The 20,888-nt window shown below is 37.3% G+C and overlaps 1 protein-coding gene across 1 annotated transcript in view; it reads right to left on the minus strand.

The window, feature by feature from the left end:
* Positions 1-613: 613 nt before the first annotated feature.
* The window catches only part of LOC130517088 (carbonic anhydrase-related protein 10), a 141,399-nt gene continuing 121,124 nt past the window's right edge, over positions 614-20,888 (minus strand). Inside the window, exons 4-9 of the mRNA XM_057018746.1 lie at positions 9,493-9,678; positions 5,493-5,588; positions 3,588-3,660; positions 2,184-2,338; positions 1,750-1,924; positions 614-1,517 (exon numbers count right to left, since the gene is read on the minus strand). Of these exons, the coding sequence (XP_056874726.1) occupies positions 1,495-1,517; positions 1,750-1,924; positions 2,184-2,338; positions 3,588-3,660; positions 5,493-5,588; positions 9,493-9,678 (708 nt within the window). The 3' untranslated portion in view covers positions 614-1,494. The remainder of the gene's footprint in view (positions 1,518-1,749; positions 1,925-2,183; positions 2,339-3,587; positions 3,661-5,492; positions 5,589-9,492; positions 9,679-20,888) is intronic.

Consider the following 20,888-nt stretch of genomic DNA (forward strand, 5'->3'; position numbering starts at 1 on the left):
GATTTGATTTGAAGAGGACAAGAAAATAAGAGGTGTTCTAACTATCGATACGCTACACTCTGGATCAACACTCGATACTCTTTTATAACTGCCAGTCATACAAGGTCTTGTCTTGTAAAAAGACATAGACTGGTAAAATATGAAAATAGCTTCATGGACTAGGGGCTTGTTGACTATTTTTTTTCAATGGTCTCCATGTCTTCACATTGATTTTTTTCTGGGTTCTGGTTTCCCCCCAAAGTCCAACAGCATACACATGTAACTCTGATTGGGAATAAGTAGTGGTTTACAGAAAATCAATAGACATCCTCTAAAGAAAGCTCAAATCTTCTTCTCTAAAGTTAAGTGTTATGAATGGATCACAGCTAACTGTGGACTGCAAAGCTTTTATAGGTAAGGATAACCCTGACTGTGCTTCGTCAGTGATGAAGAAAAGAGTGTGACCAAACAGCTGGACGTAACCCATTAACACAGAATCTGAATCTGGGATATTAAAAATAAAAATCTCTGATAATTGTGTTCGGGAACATACCCCTGGAGTTTTGTATATGTAATATCGAACTGTATATGTAATATTGAACTGTACAAAAATACACAGTCATATCCTCATATATTAATTTTGCAAAGTGAACTTTCCACATACATTTATTCGGCTGATAACATTACTCAAACACAGCAACCATTGTAAACAAGAAAACATAAAGAAACGCATAGTTCAGACTCTGAAATGCTCCAGAAAGTATGCCAAGCTTTTTAAATTTTAGCTTTTTCATTAACATATATATTTTTTTTAAATGATCTTAGTACCGTATATCTTTTGAATGGTAATTCATGACTTTTCTGTAAATATTTATTTTTCTGCAGTATTGATAATCAGAATATGTACAAATGAGGCCAATGAGGCTGTAAGAAAGGCTGTAAATAGCATCTTCCATTACACAAATCTCGTCTTAGAAAATGACAAAGTAAGGCTGTGCTCCATGGTGGATTTTTGCTGATTGCATGCCTTCTTGGTGACTTCAATGAAACATCCATGTGAGTGCTGCTTCCTGCTTTGCTTCAACTGGAGGGGATGTGTGAGTGACCAAGTCCTTTACTTTTCCCAGATTTCTTTTTTGTTTTCTTTTATTTACAAAAGCTAAACAATCCTGTTGTCCTAGTGGTTGGGAGAACCACCAAATAAATGCTTACATACAATTTGTTTCCAAGTGTCTCTAGTATTTGGTATCAAAATCATATAGTTGTGCAGTGAGGAAAAGGGTATTGAACATGTGTTAGATTTAGAGTCCAAGCATTTCTGGTAATGTCTGTAAAACATGTCTTTGCTGGCAATGCAAAGTCCCTTAAACCACATAATTTGCCATGCCGTTGGTCATTGGTTGTACAATGTCATGAAATAAAACACATAAGATGTACCCTTGAGCTTTGCCATTCTCCCATCTTGCTTCTGTATGTCATCCATGTTTCCATTCTGACACACTATTCCAAGGGTGGTTACTTTAGCAACCATTCATTCACTAGAAGAGAGGAGAAAGAAATAGGAATTAGAATACTGTTCATCTTCATACCAGTATTTAAAAGCACGAGATAGCCCTTATCTTATCTCACAGATCTCCCTCTCATATATATGTGCACAAACTTGATTAAAGTGTAATGTGAATATCAAATCAGATGGATGTGACCACCTAAGGATGATAATATGTTTGAGGTAGAGAAGAGAGTGTTATTGATGGGGTAAGTGATTTCTACCTCGGTACTGAAGTTTCTGAGCCCTATTGTTGGGGCAGTCTTTGCCCTGCATGCTGAAGTTGATGTTGGTGCGGATACAACGATTGTTCAGTGGTTGAACTGGGCGAACATTATCACTCATGCTGAGAAAGATTTGAGATGGTAGGTTCTGGCTCAGCAGTCTCAGGGAGTGCATCTGTGATGATGAAGAAAATCCACAGATAATAAATTGGACAGTTCATCTTGCAAAGCACACTAAATTTGGAATAAAAAAGTTGAATAGGGACTATTTAAATGTAGAAGGCTAAACAGTAGACAAGTTGCATTTTATCTAAAGTAGTACTGAGGTAAAGTACTCTTGAGAAAGATTTTTTTTGTGTGCCTATTTTCAGTGCCAAAATCCAACTCTTTCAGCCAAGACAGAGACAGGCATTCTTCAGGTTTGTCAGATTCACCTGCATACGCGTGAGATACACTGGCTTATTCATTAGGATCCATGTGACTGTCTCAAAGCATGGCGGGATAGTCATTGATCCATCGTATGTAATAAAACTGCTTGTGTCCGGGTAAATTTCTTCTATGTTCAAGCCCGTCAGCAAGTACGCATCATCTGTGGAAAGGAGGTATGAACAAAGTAGAGTTATATTTGATCAGAGGGACACAATTTCTGAGAAAGTTAAGCCTCAAGTGGACACAAAATGACAAATGGAAAATTAAAATAATATACTCAATTACTTTAGAGTATTTATTTAAGCCTCTCTTTGCAGAATGTTCCTTTTCTCCTTTATGTTTTGTTCAAGATTATATCATTTACTTTTAGTCAAGTATGAGTTTTGGTTACTCTTTACTGTACTTGGACCCAGAGGTGAAGCTCACATTTCTACCTGCCTTGAGTCTGCAGTCTGTTCTATCACCTGGCATCTCCTCCACAGCACAAGGGGACAGCACCTGCATCCTGCTACAATCTGCTTATCTAGTATGCCAAATATTTGGCTTTCTTTTAAGCTTCAGGCACTGTGTGTTCCAGTGTTGTCTTGTGTTTCCAGTATGGGATCCTGGAAGACAAACCTCTGGAGAGGAGCTGTCAACAGTTGCTGAACATAATGCCAGACTCTTCTAGTTATTAGCTGATTTCTTGCCATTTAAAGCATTGCTCCAATTTACCACGCAGAAATGAAATGAAAGTTCACAAATTGAAGATGACTTAAAATCCCAAAACAAATTTTATACTTGAGTAAAAAACAAATTTTATACTTGAGAAAAAATGGTCTCATCTTCTTAAGTGCTTTATCCCTTTTCCTGGTCACAGGGAAAAAAAAACTATTTTACTTATTTTACCCTTGTGTGGTGTTCGGGTCTGTGGGACCCAGCTTGTGTTGTGCACCTGAATTGGTTAAATTTCAAGTTCAAAGAAATAAAAGTCAGTAGTTTTGAAAAACCTTGCTTCACTTGTAAATTTGTTTCCACTCATATCTTGATTTTAATTGATTTTCTTTATTATGTTTTAAATGTATTGTTTATACTAATGTATGTATTGTTTATACTGCTTGTAATTTGGATAAGCTAAACATCTGTTCAGTATTTTAACATAAAAGTGTTTGATTGTGAGGCATTAAAAGCCACAAAATGCAACGGGTCCATCAGACCCACAAACGTGACTGAGTAACAACAATATGAACATTACACAAGGGTTAAGATCATTTATTTTTTAATGATAGTTGCCTTTTTTATGTAAGAACAATAATGTAAAAAACATGTTTATTACGCCATTCTTTGAGCCCTTTGTTAATTGAAAAATGTTATAATTCCTGACCAGAATCAACCATTTACAGTTTCATGAATTACACATAGCAACTTACTCTTATATGTTATTCTTGTGATCGTGTCTCTGTTCAGCATTCGATTAAGAAATGAGTTTGATGTCTCAGCAATCTGATAAAAAAATAGAAAAAGAAAGCAAGGTAGGATGAAGTCAAAAGGTTGGCTTGGGTAATGGATTAATCTATAAATAAACCTAAATTTAATCCATGCAGGTCAGTGCTCTAGTTCACCATTAAGGCTTATGTAATGCCAAAATCCACCAATGTATTATACACAGATACTTTCTCGCTCTGGTTTTGATATTTAATCATTTTCAAAATGAGGGTCATGCTGTTTTAGAAATCCAATGAAGTAGCTCAGAGACACACGCTGCTGACTCGCCCACTGATTTGCATCAGCTTTATTTTGTTGTCATCTGGATTTATATTGTACAGTGACGCTCAAAACATTGGGCCAGATTCACGAAACGTTCTTACGAACAAATTTGTTCTTAAATCCCACTTACGAACATTTTACGAAGATTGTGGCATTCACCAATCTCTTCTTATCCTGGATTTATGCGTAGGTAAGAACAAATCCTACGAACACTCAGGAGTACTGTTACGCACATTTCAGTGGCGACATGTTGGCATGGTTGTGTTTTCTTCTCTTGTGGAGTTCAATAAAATTCAATATTACAATGATAATTATGTCATATTTATTTATTTCCTATTTTTGGTGATTCACGGAGAATTTTAAAATTACGTAAATGTGCCAATGACTTAACATTAATCAACCAAATTGGAAACCATGCCAAAACTGTCTTTTTATTTGATTTTATCTTGATTTATTTTATTAGGGGATCGAGGATATGCCCTGGTTGTTGACACCACTGACCACCTAACCCTCAGACTCCACAATTTTATTCAATCAGATGCATGCGCGCAGTCGCTCCACCATTGAACGCACCATCGACATGTTAAAGGGGCGCTGGATGTGTTTGGACACAGAGCCACAACCCCGTGAGGATGTGCGTCCTGACGCAATGATGGGGCCAGACTGCAGGCACGCGGTTCACCTTCGAGCGCGATTAATTGCCCGTTTGTGAATAAAATGCATTATTGTCACAATCCGAGCACAGCTTTTACACGTTTTTTTTTTTTTACATTCTTCTTTTTTTTACATTCTCGTTGATTTCTTTAAGCGTGTTGGCTATAGTCATCAGGGTTGAGGCAATTTTATCAAGCGTGTTAGCCATCCTTTCTTGATTGTTCAACACGGCGTCAGAAATCAGGCGTGGAGAGGCAAGCTTTGGGCATTTGGCTGCTTTTTGCTCTGTCTACAGGGTCCTGCTGCAGTTCCTTTTATGGGCATTAGTGGGCGGTGACTTATGCTAATCGTATGTTAATTAGACTCACCTGGCACGCGCTTTCAATTTACGAACAGATGGCATTCATCAATCTAAGAACACAGCTGCGAACAATTCTGGGGCTTACGAACGCGTTGATGAATCCGACGTAGGGTTTTCTTAAGAAACTTCTTAAAAACAACTTAAGAAAGAATCTAAGAAGATTCTTAAGAACATATTGGTGAATCTGGCCCATTGTTTTTTCAAAATACTGTGGGCAAGTCTCGTAAAAAATGCTGAAAATCCAAAAGATAATCTTCTTTCTTTGTTTTATACATTGAATAAGGATATTGAAATTGTAGAATTACGAAAAATACAGATTTTTATGAATTAAATATAAAATTTTAAAAACTGGATTCATAAGGTAATAATGATTTTACAGTAGTAAAAAACCATCACAGACTTCTCTAATGTAAATAACCTCATGGCATTTAATGAGATATTGTCATTTGTAAAACAAAAAATAATTATTGCACAATCAGACTGAAAGAAAGACAATAGCAGCAGACATCAATATTCAAAGCTTGAAATAAAGACACAAGTAAATGTGATTTACCTTCATAAATATGGATATTATGACCAGTCCATTGGGGCTTTTTGCAGCTTCTGTATAGTTTGTGTACAACTCATGATTGTAGTGGATCAGTTGAACCTGTAATCAGAAATACTTTATTAATCCTTTGTGGAAAAGTCTGGTGTTAATAGTTCTTCACTTCCAAAGTAATAAATATAGAAAATTTAGAAATTATATTGAAAAATAATTTATCAATAAAATCAAAGTGTAATGATAATAATAAGCTTTTATGTATTTACATTTAACTAATATGTATCAACAACCATTAAAATATAAGTTTAAAAGGAAAGCAGAAAATGTAAAATCTAAAATGCAAAGGATGGACTATGGACTAAAAATGAAGTAAAATCCACTACATGACAATAGTTGAGAAACCAGAAATGTTCAGATAGTCATTGGGCCAGATTCACGAAGCGTTCTTACGAACAAATTTGTTCTTAAGTCCCACTTACGAACAGTTGACGAAGATTGTGGCATTCACCAATTTCTTCTTATCCTGGATTTATTCGTAGGTAAGAACAAATCCTACGAACACTCAGGAGTACTCTTGCGCACATTTCAGTGCCGACATGTTGGCATGGTTGTGTTTTCTTCTCTTGTGCAGTTCAATAAAATTCAATATTACAATGATAATTCTGTCATATTTATTTATTTATTTGTTTATTTCCTATTTTTGGTGATTTACGGAGAATTTTAAAATTATGTAAATGTGCCAATGACTTAACATTAATCAACCAAATTGGAAACCATGCCAAAACTGTCTTTTTATTTGATTTTATCTTGATTTATTTTATTAGGGGATCGAGGATATGCCCTGGCTCCCTGGTTGTTGACACCACTGACCAACCCTCAGACTCCACAGGAGTTTTATTCAATCAGATGCATGCGCGCAGTCGCTCCACCATTGAACGCACCATCGGCATGTTAAAGGGGCGCTGGATGTGTTTAGACACAGAGCCACAACCCCGTGAGGATGTGCGTCCTGACGCAATGATGAGGCCAGACTGCAGGCACGCGGTTCACCTTCGAGCGCGATTAATTGCCCGTTTGTGAATAAAATGCATTATTGTCACAATCCGAGCACAGCTTTTACACGTTTATTTTTTTTTTACATTCTTCTTTTTTTTTACATTCTCGTTGATTTCTTTAAGCGTGTTGGCTATAGTCATCAGGGTTGAGGCAATTTTATCAAGCGTGTCAGCCATCCTTTCTTGATTGTTCAACACGGCGTCAGAAATCAGGCGTGGAGAGGCAAGCTTTGGGCATTTCGCTTTGGGCATTTGGCTGCTTTTTGCTCTGTCTACAGGGTCCTGCTGCAGTTCCTTTTATGGGCATTAGTGGGCGGTGACTTATGCTAATCGTATGTTAATTAGACTCACCTGGCACGCGCTTTCAACTTACGAACAGATGGCATTCATCAATCTAAGAACACAGCTGCGAACAATTCTGGGGCTTACGAACGCGTTGATGAATCCAACGTAGGGTTTTCTTAAAAAACTTCTTAAGGACAACTTAAGAAAGAATCTAAGAAGATTCGTAAGAACATATTGGTGAATCTGGCCCATTGTCTTTTATTGAATGGCTTTACTTTACTTAGCTGCCCTCTGGTGTCCTTTTCATGACTTTCCATGATATTGTTAAAACACACTACCAATGATGCGTTCAGTGTTCATGAAGATCTTATATTGATGACAAAAGAGTTGAACCACTGCGCAGAGACTTCTTGTGAGTGAAAATGAAATTTCACAATTTGAACCCACTCAATGCTGGCTTTGTCATCTTGGAATATGCCCATGTCAGCAAGAAGGAAAAACTCCAGTGATAGAATACCCTGGTCATTCATTATATTCAGATAGCTGACCCCATTCTTTGGGCACAAAATGTTGCTGAACTTAGACCTGACCAACTGCAGCAATGTCAGATCATAGCACCATAGCATCAGAGCATAATAGATGCTGGGCATGATGGGTGCGTCATTCCATCTGCCTCTCTTCTTACCTTAATGTGACCATCACTCTAGAACAGGGATAAACAGGACTCTTCAGCCCACATGTGCTTCTGCCATTGCTCCAGAGTCCAATCCCTATGCTCCCTAACTAAATTAAGCCTTTTCCCCCGATTAGCCTCACTAATCACTGGTTTTCTTAAGGCTACAGCTGTTCAGTGCCAATCCTTTGAGTGTTTTTCCCATATGGAAATGCTCTTACTTTCTATATTGAACACAGCTCTGAGTTCTACTGTTTCACCAAATGATCATTCAGTAAACTTTTCAGACCACATTTCTTCCTCGAAGATGATGTAACCCCACTTCTCCCATCCTAGTTTTTATTGGTGCATTAGACAATTCTTAACCCAATTTTAGAAGGTTCTGCAAATGTCTTCAACTTTAACAGGGGACTGCAGATGAAAACTAGCCTTTTGGCTAATTCTGGCTTTTTTTTTAACCATGTGAAATCATGTGTTTTATGAAATTCTATTGTCCCCTTTCAAATAAACAAAGATAACTAAGATTTTCCACAACAACAGGAGGATTCTTTCAACATGGCTCTTTAAGAAGTGAGAAGCTACTCATTGCATCATTTGTAGTTAAATAACCAGCTGAAAGATAATCACCCCCTGCCGTAATCCATTAGGAGGCTCTATTTGCTTAGTTAAATCCATGTGGCAGTAGTTTTTTGGCCAGGCAGTGTATGTTGACCTTCACCCATCACCCATTTTAAGACAAAGAGGGCAATGTCACTTATGCTGTTCTTTTCTGATTTGTTTTACAATTATCCAAGAACATTTCATTTGTCCATCCATCCATGCGTCCACCCACTCAGCCGGGTTCTCCGATGGAAAAGTCATCAACGTATCACACAGCCAACATAGGCAGACAACCATTCACTCACAATGAGAACTTGCCAAGAGAAAAAATCCCCCCAAGGAATCATTTAGAAGAGTTTATCCCACACCAACAAAAAACAAATTTCTAGATTGCATTATGTCAGTGTCATGGTTAAGGTTCATATTTGCTTGTCAAAGCTCACAAAAAAGTAAAATGAAACCAATTAATTGATTTCCTTCCCTCAGGGTAAAATGCTTTGTCATTTCTGCTAAGTTTGTTTTGATTAATGAAATAATTTTGGCTTTTTGACATTCTCTTTGCCCGAGTTTATAATAGTACTATTGTTTTACATTTCCTGATTGATTTGAGTAAAGAATGGCTTTATATTCTCTTAACAGATAGTAGATTAATGCGTGTTAGTGCAGTGATTTATTTAACAATATGAAAGCTACTCTCACACTGTTCTGCTTGTCAGACATATTTATATTCTATAGTAAAAAAATGTAAATCATAATTTCAGGAGAAAATGAAATTGACATAAAATTTTAATTAATGTTGTCCAATCTTGACATAAACATGAATAGTTGTTACTAATTTCTGCTTCAGGGTATGATGTAATGTTTCTTGGTCTTTCTTGTATATTGTTAGACATTTTTAAGCTTTTTCTGATGGTTCATTGTAAGATGTAGCATTTCTATTCTTTTAAGTTCTATTGGGCCAAGTTTTACTTTCAATTGTCCTTCCTCTTACTTATATATCTCTGACTTTTTTGTCTGATGATATCCACTGCCACCATGTAGTTGAGCTGTATGCACACGTTTGTCCTTTTAATTTGAGTGCTTTCTACAAATATATGAGAGGTTAATAGTATGGTTTAAGTCAATTGGCAGTTCCTCCAATGATCAACATATTGTTTAGTCTCTGAACCCTGTGGCCAAAAAGCTGCTTCAGTAAAATACCAAATTACTTTTGATGTTGACTTCAATAAAGGAATGTCAATTTAGTTATCTCTTCTGGTGGACAGGTGACATTTTGTGAATACCACCATTGTGTGTATAAGAGTGTGACTAGTGATGTATGATGCTTTCAGTGGTCATGACGACTAGAAAATACTTCAATAAATGCATCCCATAACTATGTATATTTATTACACACCTCTCCAGAGAAGGCCTGTCCATTCAGCAAGTGTTCAGAGCCCTGGCCATCTTCACTGCCAAAATGTAGCCGTATTTCCTCCAGACGGTGACTGTATGTCATTGGACCTCCAGAGATGTTGACCAGATGCTCCTTATCTAATCGCAGAGAGACATGGCGGCCAGTGTTGTACATTGTCCCTCCAACCTGAAAAAGAAACAATCAGGAAAAAAATGACAGAGTGACACAAAGACAGTCATAAACGTATAAACCACAGTATTCACATTTGAGTTCTTTCCAGCTCATTCGACAACTGTAGATTTGAAATGTTCACTGTACCTGTATGTTTGGATAAAACCAAGGTAAATGAAAATTGTGTCAAAATGCATTGGTTATGGATCATGAATGGTCAGTGACAGTCATCTCCTTGCAATCAATCAATCAACTCCACCTTAAGCATCTCACAGAGGCGCTGTATGATAGATGCTCACATTTCTAATCATGGTAACTTTTTTTTTTATCGGAATGCAACTGGGGGAAATACTGTATGTCTAAACCCCAATAGAAGTCAAAATTGTCTCCCCCGTTCATTTTGAGGTTTTGAGAAGGCAGTATAACAAAAGCAATAAAGAATGAGGTTTATGGATAACCCTGTTTATTCATTTATAACCAGGCCTAGTTTCAAAGGGAAAAATTGGTATTCACAACCTGACTCATGGGCTGACTCTTATCTCTCCCTTTCCACTTTCAGATTCCTTTTTACCACTTGCTTTCAAAATGATCTCTTCACGCCTCAAGTTCCAAGAGAAAGAGGTCTACCCACATAATGTAAATATTTTATAAAAGATGCAAAAAAGTCAATAATTCGAAACGAGAAGGAACGCGAAAGTGCATTCTAGATATGTCGATAAGGAGAAATATTGAGCTATGAAACAACCAAAAAGAAAACAACTTAGTGTCTTCCAACAACTTGCCATTCCCTACAGTCCCCCCGAGCTCTACTCTCTGCACACTTTGGATGCCTGAGACTTCGAGGTGGATACCATCACAATGGCAACATCACACCATCTCCCCAGACACAAAATATACTGCAATCAAACTGTTGCAGTTTACTGATGGAATGTTCCTGTGACATTGGACCATCTACTCAATACTTACCTTGATGAAGCGCATCTACCCCATATTTGTGGACCACAGAGTACGTCAAGGCATTGCCCAAAGTTGTAAAACGGTGCTTGGAAACATTACACTGAGTTTCTAAACAGAAACAACATGACATCATCTGAAAAATTAAATAAAATTATTTTTGAAAAAGTCTCATATGTAGTACGAGATGTAATAATGTAGGTGGCTGATTAAAAGAAATTATTTTGAAATTTATGCTAATATATATTTATCAGAAATTGACCCTCAGTGAGAAGACGTTAATTCATTTTGCTCACATAACCTTAGAGAAAGTGTGTATATTTTAGCAATGTCATAATCAGATTATAGATTAGCTTGCAGCTCACTTAAAATATGTCTTAAACACCTTTGGTAATTCTTTTGCCTCAGTGAACACATCATCCATTTCCTTCATCTCAACTGCCCGCTTATATATCTCTGAGTTCTGGAAATACCCAAATCCTCAAGGACTCAGTTGCTCAAACCAAATCAATTTCTCTTTCTTAATCACTGCTAATGAAGGTAGCAACAATATATTGTTCTGGCTGCTTAGTAACATTCTCCAGTCCATCTGTACTCTATTGAAACCTATCAATCCGTATTGCTGAACCTCTGACACACTGTCAGTCCTTTTCCAATTTTCAAGTCCCTGATGCCTCTGAAATTCAAGCCCCCTCCACATGTCAGCTCAATCCCCTCCCCAAAACCCTGGTCAAACTCTTGCCTCTTTTCTCTGCTTTCCCACATTTTTGCGATCATCCACTCCTCACTCTCCTCTGGATATGTTCCATCATTCAGATTTTCAGCTGTTATGAGTCGTATACTGAAAAAACCTCGCTCAGGCTCCAATGATTAGAATAAGCTCCGCCCTGCCTGTAACTTACCTCACATCTCCAAAATTCTTGGAAAAAAACATCACCTCTCAACTGCACTCATATCTAACCCACAATAGCCCTTACAAACCTTTCTTTTCTGGGTTCCATTACATTACAGTACAGCAATCAATCAAGCCCTCATTAAAATCACTAATGATCTCCTCATTGCAGCTGACTCCAGCCTACTTTTCCTTCTCATCCTCTTTGACCTGAGTGGGGCCTTTGAGATTATCTTACACCCCATCCTTTTAAGTAGACTTTCCTCCACTGGCATCACTCACTTTCCCCTTGAATGATTCCATTCCTTTCTCTCAGACAGCACTCAGTTTATATAGCTCAATCTTTTTATGCCCTACCCCTCACCAGTCACTACAGGTGTGCTCCAGGGCCCCTTCTTTTCATAACCTTACTTCTCCCCCTTAAATTTACATCCATAAATTTACTATCCATTTCCACTGCTTGACACCCTCCCCTCTTACCTTCTATTTATCTGAAATAGGATCCCGGTTTACCTCAAACATCCAAAAAACTAAATAGCAACAAACCCAAAGCCCTCCCCCCAGATTGTGGAGTCAAATTGGGATTGCCACAGTAGTCAGAACACCGGACACCGATCCAAGGTGAGACTGCTGGTACCTTTTTCTGATCACTTCACTCCAAGACATGCTGTCATCGCTCATGCTCATTACAGGCATTACATGTCTTCTGTCACCTTTGTTGCTGATTATCTGTCTGGCATTGGTCCTGGGAGAACTCCTTGTGTTCTGTGGTGGTTACACTGGAACTTCGTGGAAGAATGTCCTTTTGCCATTCATGTTAATTCATGTAAATCTCTGTTTTACATACCAGCCATACCACCTGCAGAGGTACTTCTATAGCTGGGAGTAACAGAGATGGATGGGAGTCAAAGGAGATGGTCAATGATTTTAGGAGGTCAAAAGGTTTGTCTTGAGCTCAGACAAAGAGGATAAAATCATTAAGTACTTTGACTACTTGGGTGTTCTGCTAAACTAAAGACTGATTTAACAGACCAAGCTGTGTACAAGAAGAGGATAAGCTGAAGCTAACTTCTAAGAAAGCCAAAAATGTGCTCTCAATGTGTGCAGTAACATGCTGGAAATCCACTATCAGTCGTAGCAGGTGCCATCTCCTGTGATATGATGGGAGAGTAGCATCAGAGCCAAAGATTCCAGTAGGATCAAGGAAATGAATTTGAACAGCTAGAAAAATAAGTGGATAAAGCCTGGAGATCTTTGAATCGATGACAGATGATGGATCACTACAAAAACTGCTCTCCATCTTTGACAATCTTCCTTCTTCTTGAGACAATATAACAGCATATTTCATTCTAAAATAGACTTTCCCACCTCTGTTGTCATAAAGTAAGCAAAACAAAATCATTGTTCATCAACTGCTCCTTCCCGCCATTGACTTTTACACTGTACAACAGATCAGGTTTACACAACTGCACATACTCACATCAAAAGGGGAGGGATGTGAATACTTAGGATAGTCTAATTTGTCTTAAAATTATTATTTCACCCTTTTCCTTGTATTTCTATTATTGCCTCTGCCAAGGACTACAGTATATGTGACAGCCAGTGTATGTCTGTCTGTCTGTCATTTAGCAATATAATAACACAAATAAGTCTAAATTTTATGAATGGATTTTTAATTAAATGAATGAAATTTTCAGGAAACTGAAAATGGCCAATGGTCTGATCATATTGGCCAATGGTCTGATCTAATATGGTTTGTAACGGGATAATATTACTGCCTATATATACACTATACTATGGGTGTATGTATACAATGGGTGTTGGGATATTACCTGGCAAGAGACAACATTCTACAAGAGCTTTTTTTTTCTCGAGTTACCTTTTTATTTGTTTTGCTCTTTTTTGCACTGGTCTGTCTGTCTGTCTGTCTGTCTGTTCTGAAATCACCCATGAGAACAGCAGAGCTGGATTATGTTCCTTGTAGGAAATGCATTTTTTTCATCTTGTTGTTCAAGTTGTTTGCATATATCAGGATAATGGCTGGAGGCCATAGATCTAAAGACAAACGCTCGGTGAATAATCATTTTAGTATTGCAGTGAAAGTCGATAAAAAAAAAAACTGTAAAAGGCAAGTCCTTGTCTAACTGGTAAATCTTTCATGTCTGATGAATCAATATACTTGCCTCACAAAGGATGGTACTTATTACAGCAAAAAAGAGAAAAGACCTAATGTATGTAAAGCTATAACTGATGACTAACAGATATGTTCAACTCTAAAATGGAATTAAGATAAATTGCTTTCCAAACTTTTGGGAAGAATGGTTTTACTCCCATTTAGACCTGTTTATTAAGCATTGTTTTCAGAATATTATGATTTATTCACAATGACCATGGGTAAACTGGATTAATCATGATTAATCATGGTTGTATTGTAGAGCTTGTTTGTGAATCAGTACTTATTGGTTCTATTCAGAAAAAAATGCTAAGAACCCGATTTGTTCAAGACCCAAGCATTCATTGGATATGCGTTTAGAGACATCACTAAGTAAATCCTTAACATTGAAATGACATTTAAAGCTTGTAGAAATGAAATTTCTACAGCTTTAAAGGACAGCTTTTTCTCAAATCCATCACCCCTGATTTGGGAAAGAGATTTGGGATGCTATAAGCACTTCTTAATGTAAAGAAATAATGAATTTTGGTATGTAGGTGTGATAAACCAATGCAATTCCATGTATTTTTTGTCACTGCCTGCTCTTCTGCTCTTGTGCTGAAGTGAAAAATTCCACTCACTGCCACCCACCTCCTCCACACCCATCTGATCAGTCTTCATCATTTTCACCTGTTGCTCCCTCATAGGCCTATTTAAGACACTGCTGTGCATTCAGACCTTGCAAGATTGTTCTTGCTTCATGTCAGACTCTCCAGCGCTTACTTTGTTTGTACTGGTTTTGACCCTGCCTGCCTTGGACTTTTCTTCTCTGTTTCTGCCCTGGTAAACCTGATTACCTTCTGTCCCTGTTTAAATGTTTTTGCCTTGTTTATTTGGACTTTACCCCCTGTGACGTTGTGGTGTTTTTTTTTGCATGCCACAGAGGTTTATGATTCCTACTGTGCTGTTCCCTGCAAGTTTTCAATAAAGCTTTTGATTAAACTGTCTGGAACTGCAGTGCTGCGAATGGATCCTACCAGAACTGTGTCAATTTTTATGTATATGTTTTTGCCAATGTGTATAGTCTGAGTCTGTGTAATCATGACACCCATTTTTGGTGGTTTTATTCATTGCTTTTATGAGCTCCAGTTTTACTTGTGCATGATTTGTTGTCCTAAATTGAATAACATTAAAACAATCTCAATATACATGTTCCTTGGTCCACTAGCTCCCCTCCCCTATGCTCACCATCAGCTGCAAAATTAGTGTAATTGTGTATAAATTATAAAATAATCATATTCTTAGATGAAAAAACAAAACACATTAATTTGTTCATCTTGAGGTCCTAAAACTAATAATTACATTTATATTGACCATGTGATGAGACGGATAAAGTAGACGGATCATATTTTTCTACATGGGCTGTAAAAATTAATTTGATGTTAAACCAACATAAATTAAACTTAATTTTGTTCTGTTTCTTCAGCAACAATAACAGGTCACTCACCACTGAATGGTCAGACTGGTTGTATGTGAAATATATTAAAATAAAAATATACATAAACAGGGCCATATAGTTTAGGTTTTAGCTAAATGTTGAGTGTTCGACATCTTTATCATTATGTGAACCTGCTGTTGTGCAAGTTTTTCATTGATTCCCTGTGCCTCCTGAATCTCTCCATCAGACAAAGCACTCATCTCTTTTACTTTACAACAGTATCTAATGACATGTCACTTCACTGTAAATACCTCCAAAACAAGTCATTTTGCTCCAACAGCCTCAGCATTATATTTAATTTGTTCCCAGAGCTGCCAGAAGCAATTGAGCTGAAAAAGACAACTGCGCTCTGAGGCAGCAGTTAGTGGAAATAATTTTGTCAATGTTAACAAGACTTTAAGGAGATGTTTGGCCATCTAGGGTATTGCTAGTATTTGTGAGAAAACACATTATTTAATCCTTATTATTTTGATGCATAGATCACTAAACTCAGGGAATACTTAACCAGAGGGTTTTCCTGTATGTTCTTTAGACTGCAGTAAAAATAGGATGTACAAAACATTTTCAAATGAAGGCCAGATTGGGTAAAGAGGTTTCTCAGTTAAAGCAGTGACAAGCTAGAAGAATATATCAAACAATTACTGTACATCAGGTTTTAATGTGTGTGTCTCTAGGCATGAAGAGTGCAGCACTAAATAAAGTTGAAAATGTGAATTTGATGAAAATACAAGATGACTTGTCCTCCTTTATTAGAGCTGTGGAGGCTGGACTGCTGATGGGATGCACAGAGTGGGTGTATAAAGCACAAGTGCATGATGTGATATAAAAATGAGAAATGCAGTGATGGCTGAGCAGTTATGAAGCACAAATGGGCTGTGGGAATGAAGTTAATCAACAACCCATCTTGATCATTAAGAGGGTCTAATCTCAATGAGCACTCCCACCATTTTCAAAAGATAGCCACATATTTATGAAGATTGGGATGTCACAGATCACCCTTCTTTAAAGAAAACATGACATAAATAATCTCTGAGGTTCATATGCCTTTACTATTGAAGATTTCTGAGGACTTTGGTGTTTTTTTTTTAAATGAGCCATGATTATTTATGACTTTGATAAGCTCTCACTGTCATGGCTGAGGAATCACTCAATGACAAAATAATTAAAAGGTCATTTTTTAGTGACAAGAATAAATAACTTTTTAAAAACTTGCTGTTGCAAGCATCCAGTGATAACTGCTTAAAGCTGTTTCAGAGAAACTGAATCTTGACGCTGTTTTAATGTGCATCAGATCTGATCAGAGGTAGTAACTGTTACTCAGGGTAAAAATGCACGTAACTCTCCATCATTGGCTATATAGATTTTTGAATAAAAAAATATTCAGACGTGATCGGTACCATTCATGACTTCAATTTATTGCTAGTAAGACCAAACTATCACAAATAAAGGACTTATACATCAAATTTCTCCCTCTCTCTTTGTTGGTTGTAGTATCAGATTATGTATTACAGATCTTAATGTATGTTACACACTCTCCTCTTAGTTTTGTCTTTAAGCAAATCTTTCCACCTGCACAAGCTTGTGTAGAGCTAATTGATAGAACACAACTGAAAGAGATGAATGCAACATGTGATACTGTTTGAAGCCCATAGAGTCCCAAAAAATGAATATGTGGAGTGACAGAGCAGAAAACATTCACGATTTCAGAAGGATCTTTGTCACATTATATGAAAATGAATGTGGAGAAACAGTCAATATTTAACCAACCCTTTATACTTCAAACCCTCTGCTGGCTCGAGTTCTCTTTGACAGCTTATCACTCTCTTTATCATTCTTCTGAGAGCACAAGTTTTCATTCCAATGCTGCTCCCTCTGATGAGCAGTCACCACTGGGTGCCATTGAAAAGAGGCAGGAAGGTTGAAGGATTGAACAGGTGGGTGTAATGGTGCGGGGTTTCCAATTACAAAGTGTATTATAGATGATAACATATGACATGGGCTCTGATGTTTAGGGTATAATGGAGTTCAACTTGCAAAAATAAATGTTTTTCCAGCTTATGCAAGGTCATACATGTCCTGCAAGCATTAAGAATAAATAAACCTAACACTAACTGACTGCTTCTTCACACTCTCTTCTTGAGATTGTAGTACTTACCTTGGGGCAATGACAGACAAAGGCAAACTCTTTAATGGATGACAAGTACAATGATTAATATTTGATGGTACTGACGGTAAGTTCTAAGAATGAGAGATGTGTGACTGGCACACCTTTTAAAAAGGAAACCCCTTAGATACAGTAGAGTGACTCTAAACTAACTGTAGGTAAAGATAATGACTGGAAAAACTATGAACCCAATCTCTATGACTACCATACATTTTCAGATCCAATAAGACTTAATTACAAGTATTACTACTTATTATTTTTAGGCAGTGTATGTAAGAAGACAAACATTTCTTGAAGATGCTGACATGTAACCATTCTTATTTAAATGATTCTCACTTGTGAATATTCTTCACACTGATTGTCTGCAGAAGGGGACCTGTTGAGAATGATATAATCTACAAGTCTTACATTATAATGAGTTATTGTTATTGATCATTAAGTCATCTATAAAGATCTTGAACCCTTAAAAATACCTCACTCCTAGTAATAAATAATAATAATAAATAAACTGCCTGAAAGATTGCTAGTCCACTCACTTATTGCTAGAGCTCAAGATGTTGCTCCCATTAAAGTATCTAACTCATTGGAATTCAGACAGTGTCCTGGACTACAAAACTGTCAGCCTACTTATCACCATGGGATGGATAAAAAGAGCCATGTGTGAATCAGCAAGCATGGAGAACAGTATTTTATCTCTGAGAAAATCTTGAAGTGCAGCTCTAGTGAGGGAAAAAGGCTGTAGTCATTTTTCAGCTGGAAAGCTCAATATTTCATGTCCTATTGCACTTGCTGCTTTGGTAATTTACAACCATTTTAAAAATAACAAAGCATAGATAAGTATATGTATAGTTAGTATAGTATAGTATAGTTTAGTGTCTTTAATTTAAATCTAGTTTAGTTGATGCATGCATGCACATTTCATGACAGTACCTTAAATGGCACATGCTATGTAACTCAGGAGATGAAGACAGAGAAACATAATCAGTACAGAGCATATCATTTGCAATGAAAGTGAATGAAAGCTATGGAGACAGAGGTTATTTCACTTGGTTTGTGAAAGAATCTGTTTGTTAAGGAAAGTTTCTATGCCAAACCCATTTTTATTGTGTGGATGTCATTATGTTCATGTTTTAACTTTGGCCCTCATTTTAATTGTTTGAATTCATTCAGTCAATATCAAGACTAAACCAAGACTAGTGTTTCATAGCTTATTTTTCATAGTTTATCTTTTGTTCTTCCACTTTGATTGATAATGTTACTTGATTGTTCAATGGGGGGCATTATTTAACAATTAAAGAATCAATTAGCTAATACAATGGAGAAAGAGTGAAGCCACACAATGGTCCAGGTTTCACCAGATACTACTACAGTCCAAAGACATGCATTTCGAAGATAAGCAACTCTTGGCTACTCCACATTGTCCTTATGTATTCAAATGTTATCATAAATAGTTGTTCATATTGCAATATTACCCTTCCAATGAGCTGGCGACCCATTCAGGGTCTACCTTGCTTTTTGCCTGAAGACAGATCGATGGAGGATAGACAGACAAATGGACGCACCTGATTAAAAGCCGCATAATCTAATTTTAGAAAGAAAATCAACTTTGTTCTTAAACAAGCTGCACCTGTCTATAAGCCGCATTGAAACATAGGTCGCAGAAGAACTCAGACACAGACTTCTGCCAGCTTATTCTGCAGTTCAACTGCAGAGAGCACCGCTATATTCAACACTGAACCAAAGACACATCAACGAAGGGAGGTCTTCAGTCACACACACAACCTAGCTTATGGTGTGCAGGTGCAAACAGAAATTAAAACAGTAATTAAATACATCAGCAACCAGAACTCAATAAATAGAACACTAACATTGAAAGTTGCAAAAGATAACAGTTACAACGAACAAAAACAGTGTTAACACCAACCTGAACCCACAGACACACTGCTACAAAGCATGCTGGGAAATTCCCACACTGACCCTCCCCAACACGCTACACTACCTTTGCTTTTCTTTTCAAACAGTGCCTGTGACGCGGCAGTAACACAGCAGCAATGCGGCAGTAACACAGCACTAACAGGGCTGGTTAAAAAAACATACCGGTAAAAGTCACTCAGACGCGGCAATAACATAACAGCAACACGGTAGCACAGCACCAACAGGGCTGGTTAAAAAAACATACCGGTAAAAGTCACTGAGAGCTGTCTTCATCTTCCTCCTGTGTACTGAAACCATGGAAGTCTTCCTCCTCAGCTACAGTTCTTCCCGCTGCCGTTTCCAGCATCTCACCATCGATTCATTTATGTTAAGTTTACGTGCAGCAGCTCTGTTTCCTTCTTTATCAGCCAGCTCAATTGCATTTAACTTGAAAGCCACATCATATGCATTTCTTCTTGCATTTTCCATGATGAGGGTCTGTTTATGTTAATTTTATTCATACACAAAGCGTGAAGTTACATTAAACTTGCATCTTCCTCGACACATATATTCCACCTGTCTCACTCTTACCTTTTCTGCTTGAGCGTCCTTAGCGGCCGATAGAAAAAATACATAAATAAGCCGCACCCTAGAATAAGCCGCAGTGTTTAAAGTGTAGGAAAAAAGTAGCAGCTTATAGTCCGGAAATTATGGTACCTCTGCCCAAGTGCAGCTTATGTCGATAAAAAAAAATTATTCTTACACTTACTACAGCCTCTAACTACACATTTGTTGCACTTTATATATTATTAGTGAAACCTTGTAAAGTGTAACACATAGCAACTCTGTACCACTGCAGGCAAGCTCTTTGCCAGTCAATGATTAGTTATTCCTTTTCAACAAATCCCCTCGTGGACTGACGGATCCCAGTTACCTAGGACTATGTGTTGTGGCCAAGAACAATGTGAGCAATATAACATTAGGAGGGTTAGGACAGATACACAGACAGCCATATAAATGGACAGACAGCCAGACAATTTTCATAACTTCTACTTAATACATAAAAACCCACTCATTAATGTTACAAAATCTCAGAGCTCACAACTATTGTTGTATAATGATACTGCTATTACAGTTTTTTTTTGCGTCATTCACACACAACGTTGCCGAGAGTACCTGAAACAGCAAACTCTTATTACTGGGCTCTGGAGAGAAAATGTTAAACTTCTGTTTTCAGTGTAATCGGTGACATGCAGCACATTCAGTTATTGTTTCAGAGAAAGGTAAGGCATGCCTCATAGTATCAAGGTGTGTTAGGTTTGTCATCGCTGCAACAAGAAAATGTGGATTTGTTGTGCTACGCTCACCAAAGGAAACACGTTTATTATATTTGCCACGCTGTCAATTGCTAAAGGTATGTTGAATACCTCCAACTACTAGTCTGTCTTGTTTGCTACATCATTTTCAGTCTTTATCTTGGATCGGTGTGAATGCTTGTCGTTTCCACACCATCTCCATGTGAAAGATCCTTTTCTTTTGAAAATGCAAAGGGAAAACATTTCGATTTTGGGTGACGATGTTGCATAAACGTGGTCTCAGAGTTTGAAGACAGCTGATTGAGTGCACCAGGTGCGGATGATCTGGTAATAGG

This window comes from Takifugu flavidus, chromosome 1, assembly GCF_003711565.1.
Source record: "Takifugu flavidus isolate HTHZ2018 chromosome 1, ASM371156v2, whole genome shotgun sequence".
Classification (NCBI taxonomy): Eukaryota; Metazoa; Chordata; class Actinopteri; order Tetraodontiformes; family Tetraodontidae; genus Takifugu; species Takifugu flavidus.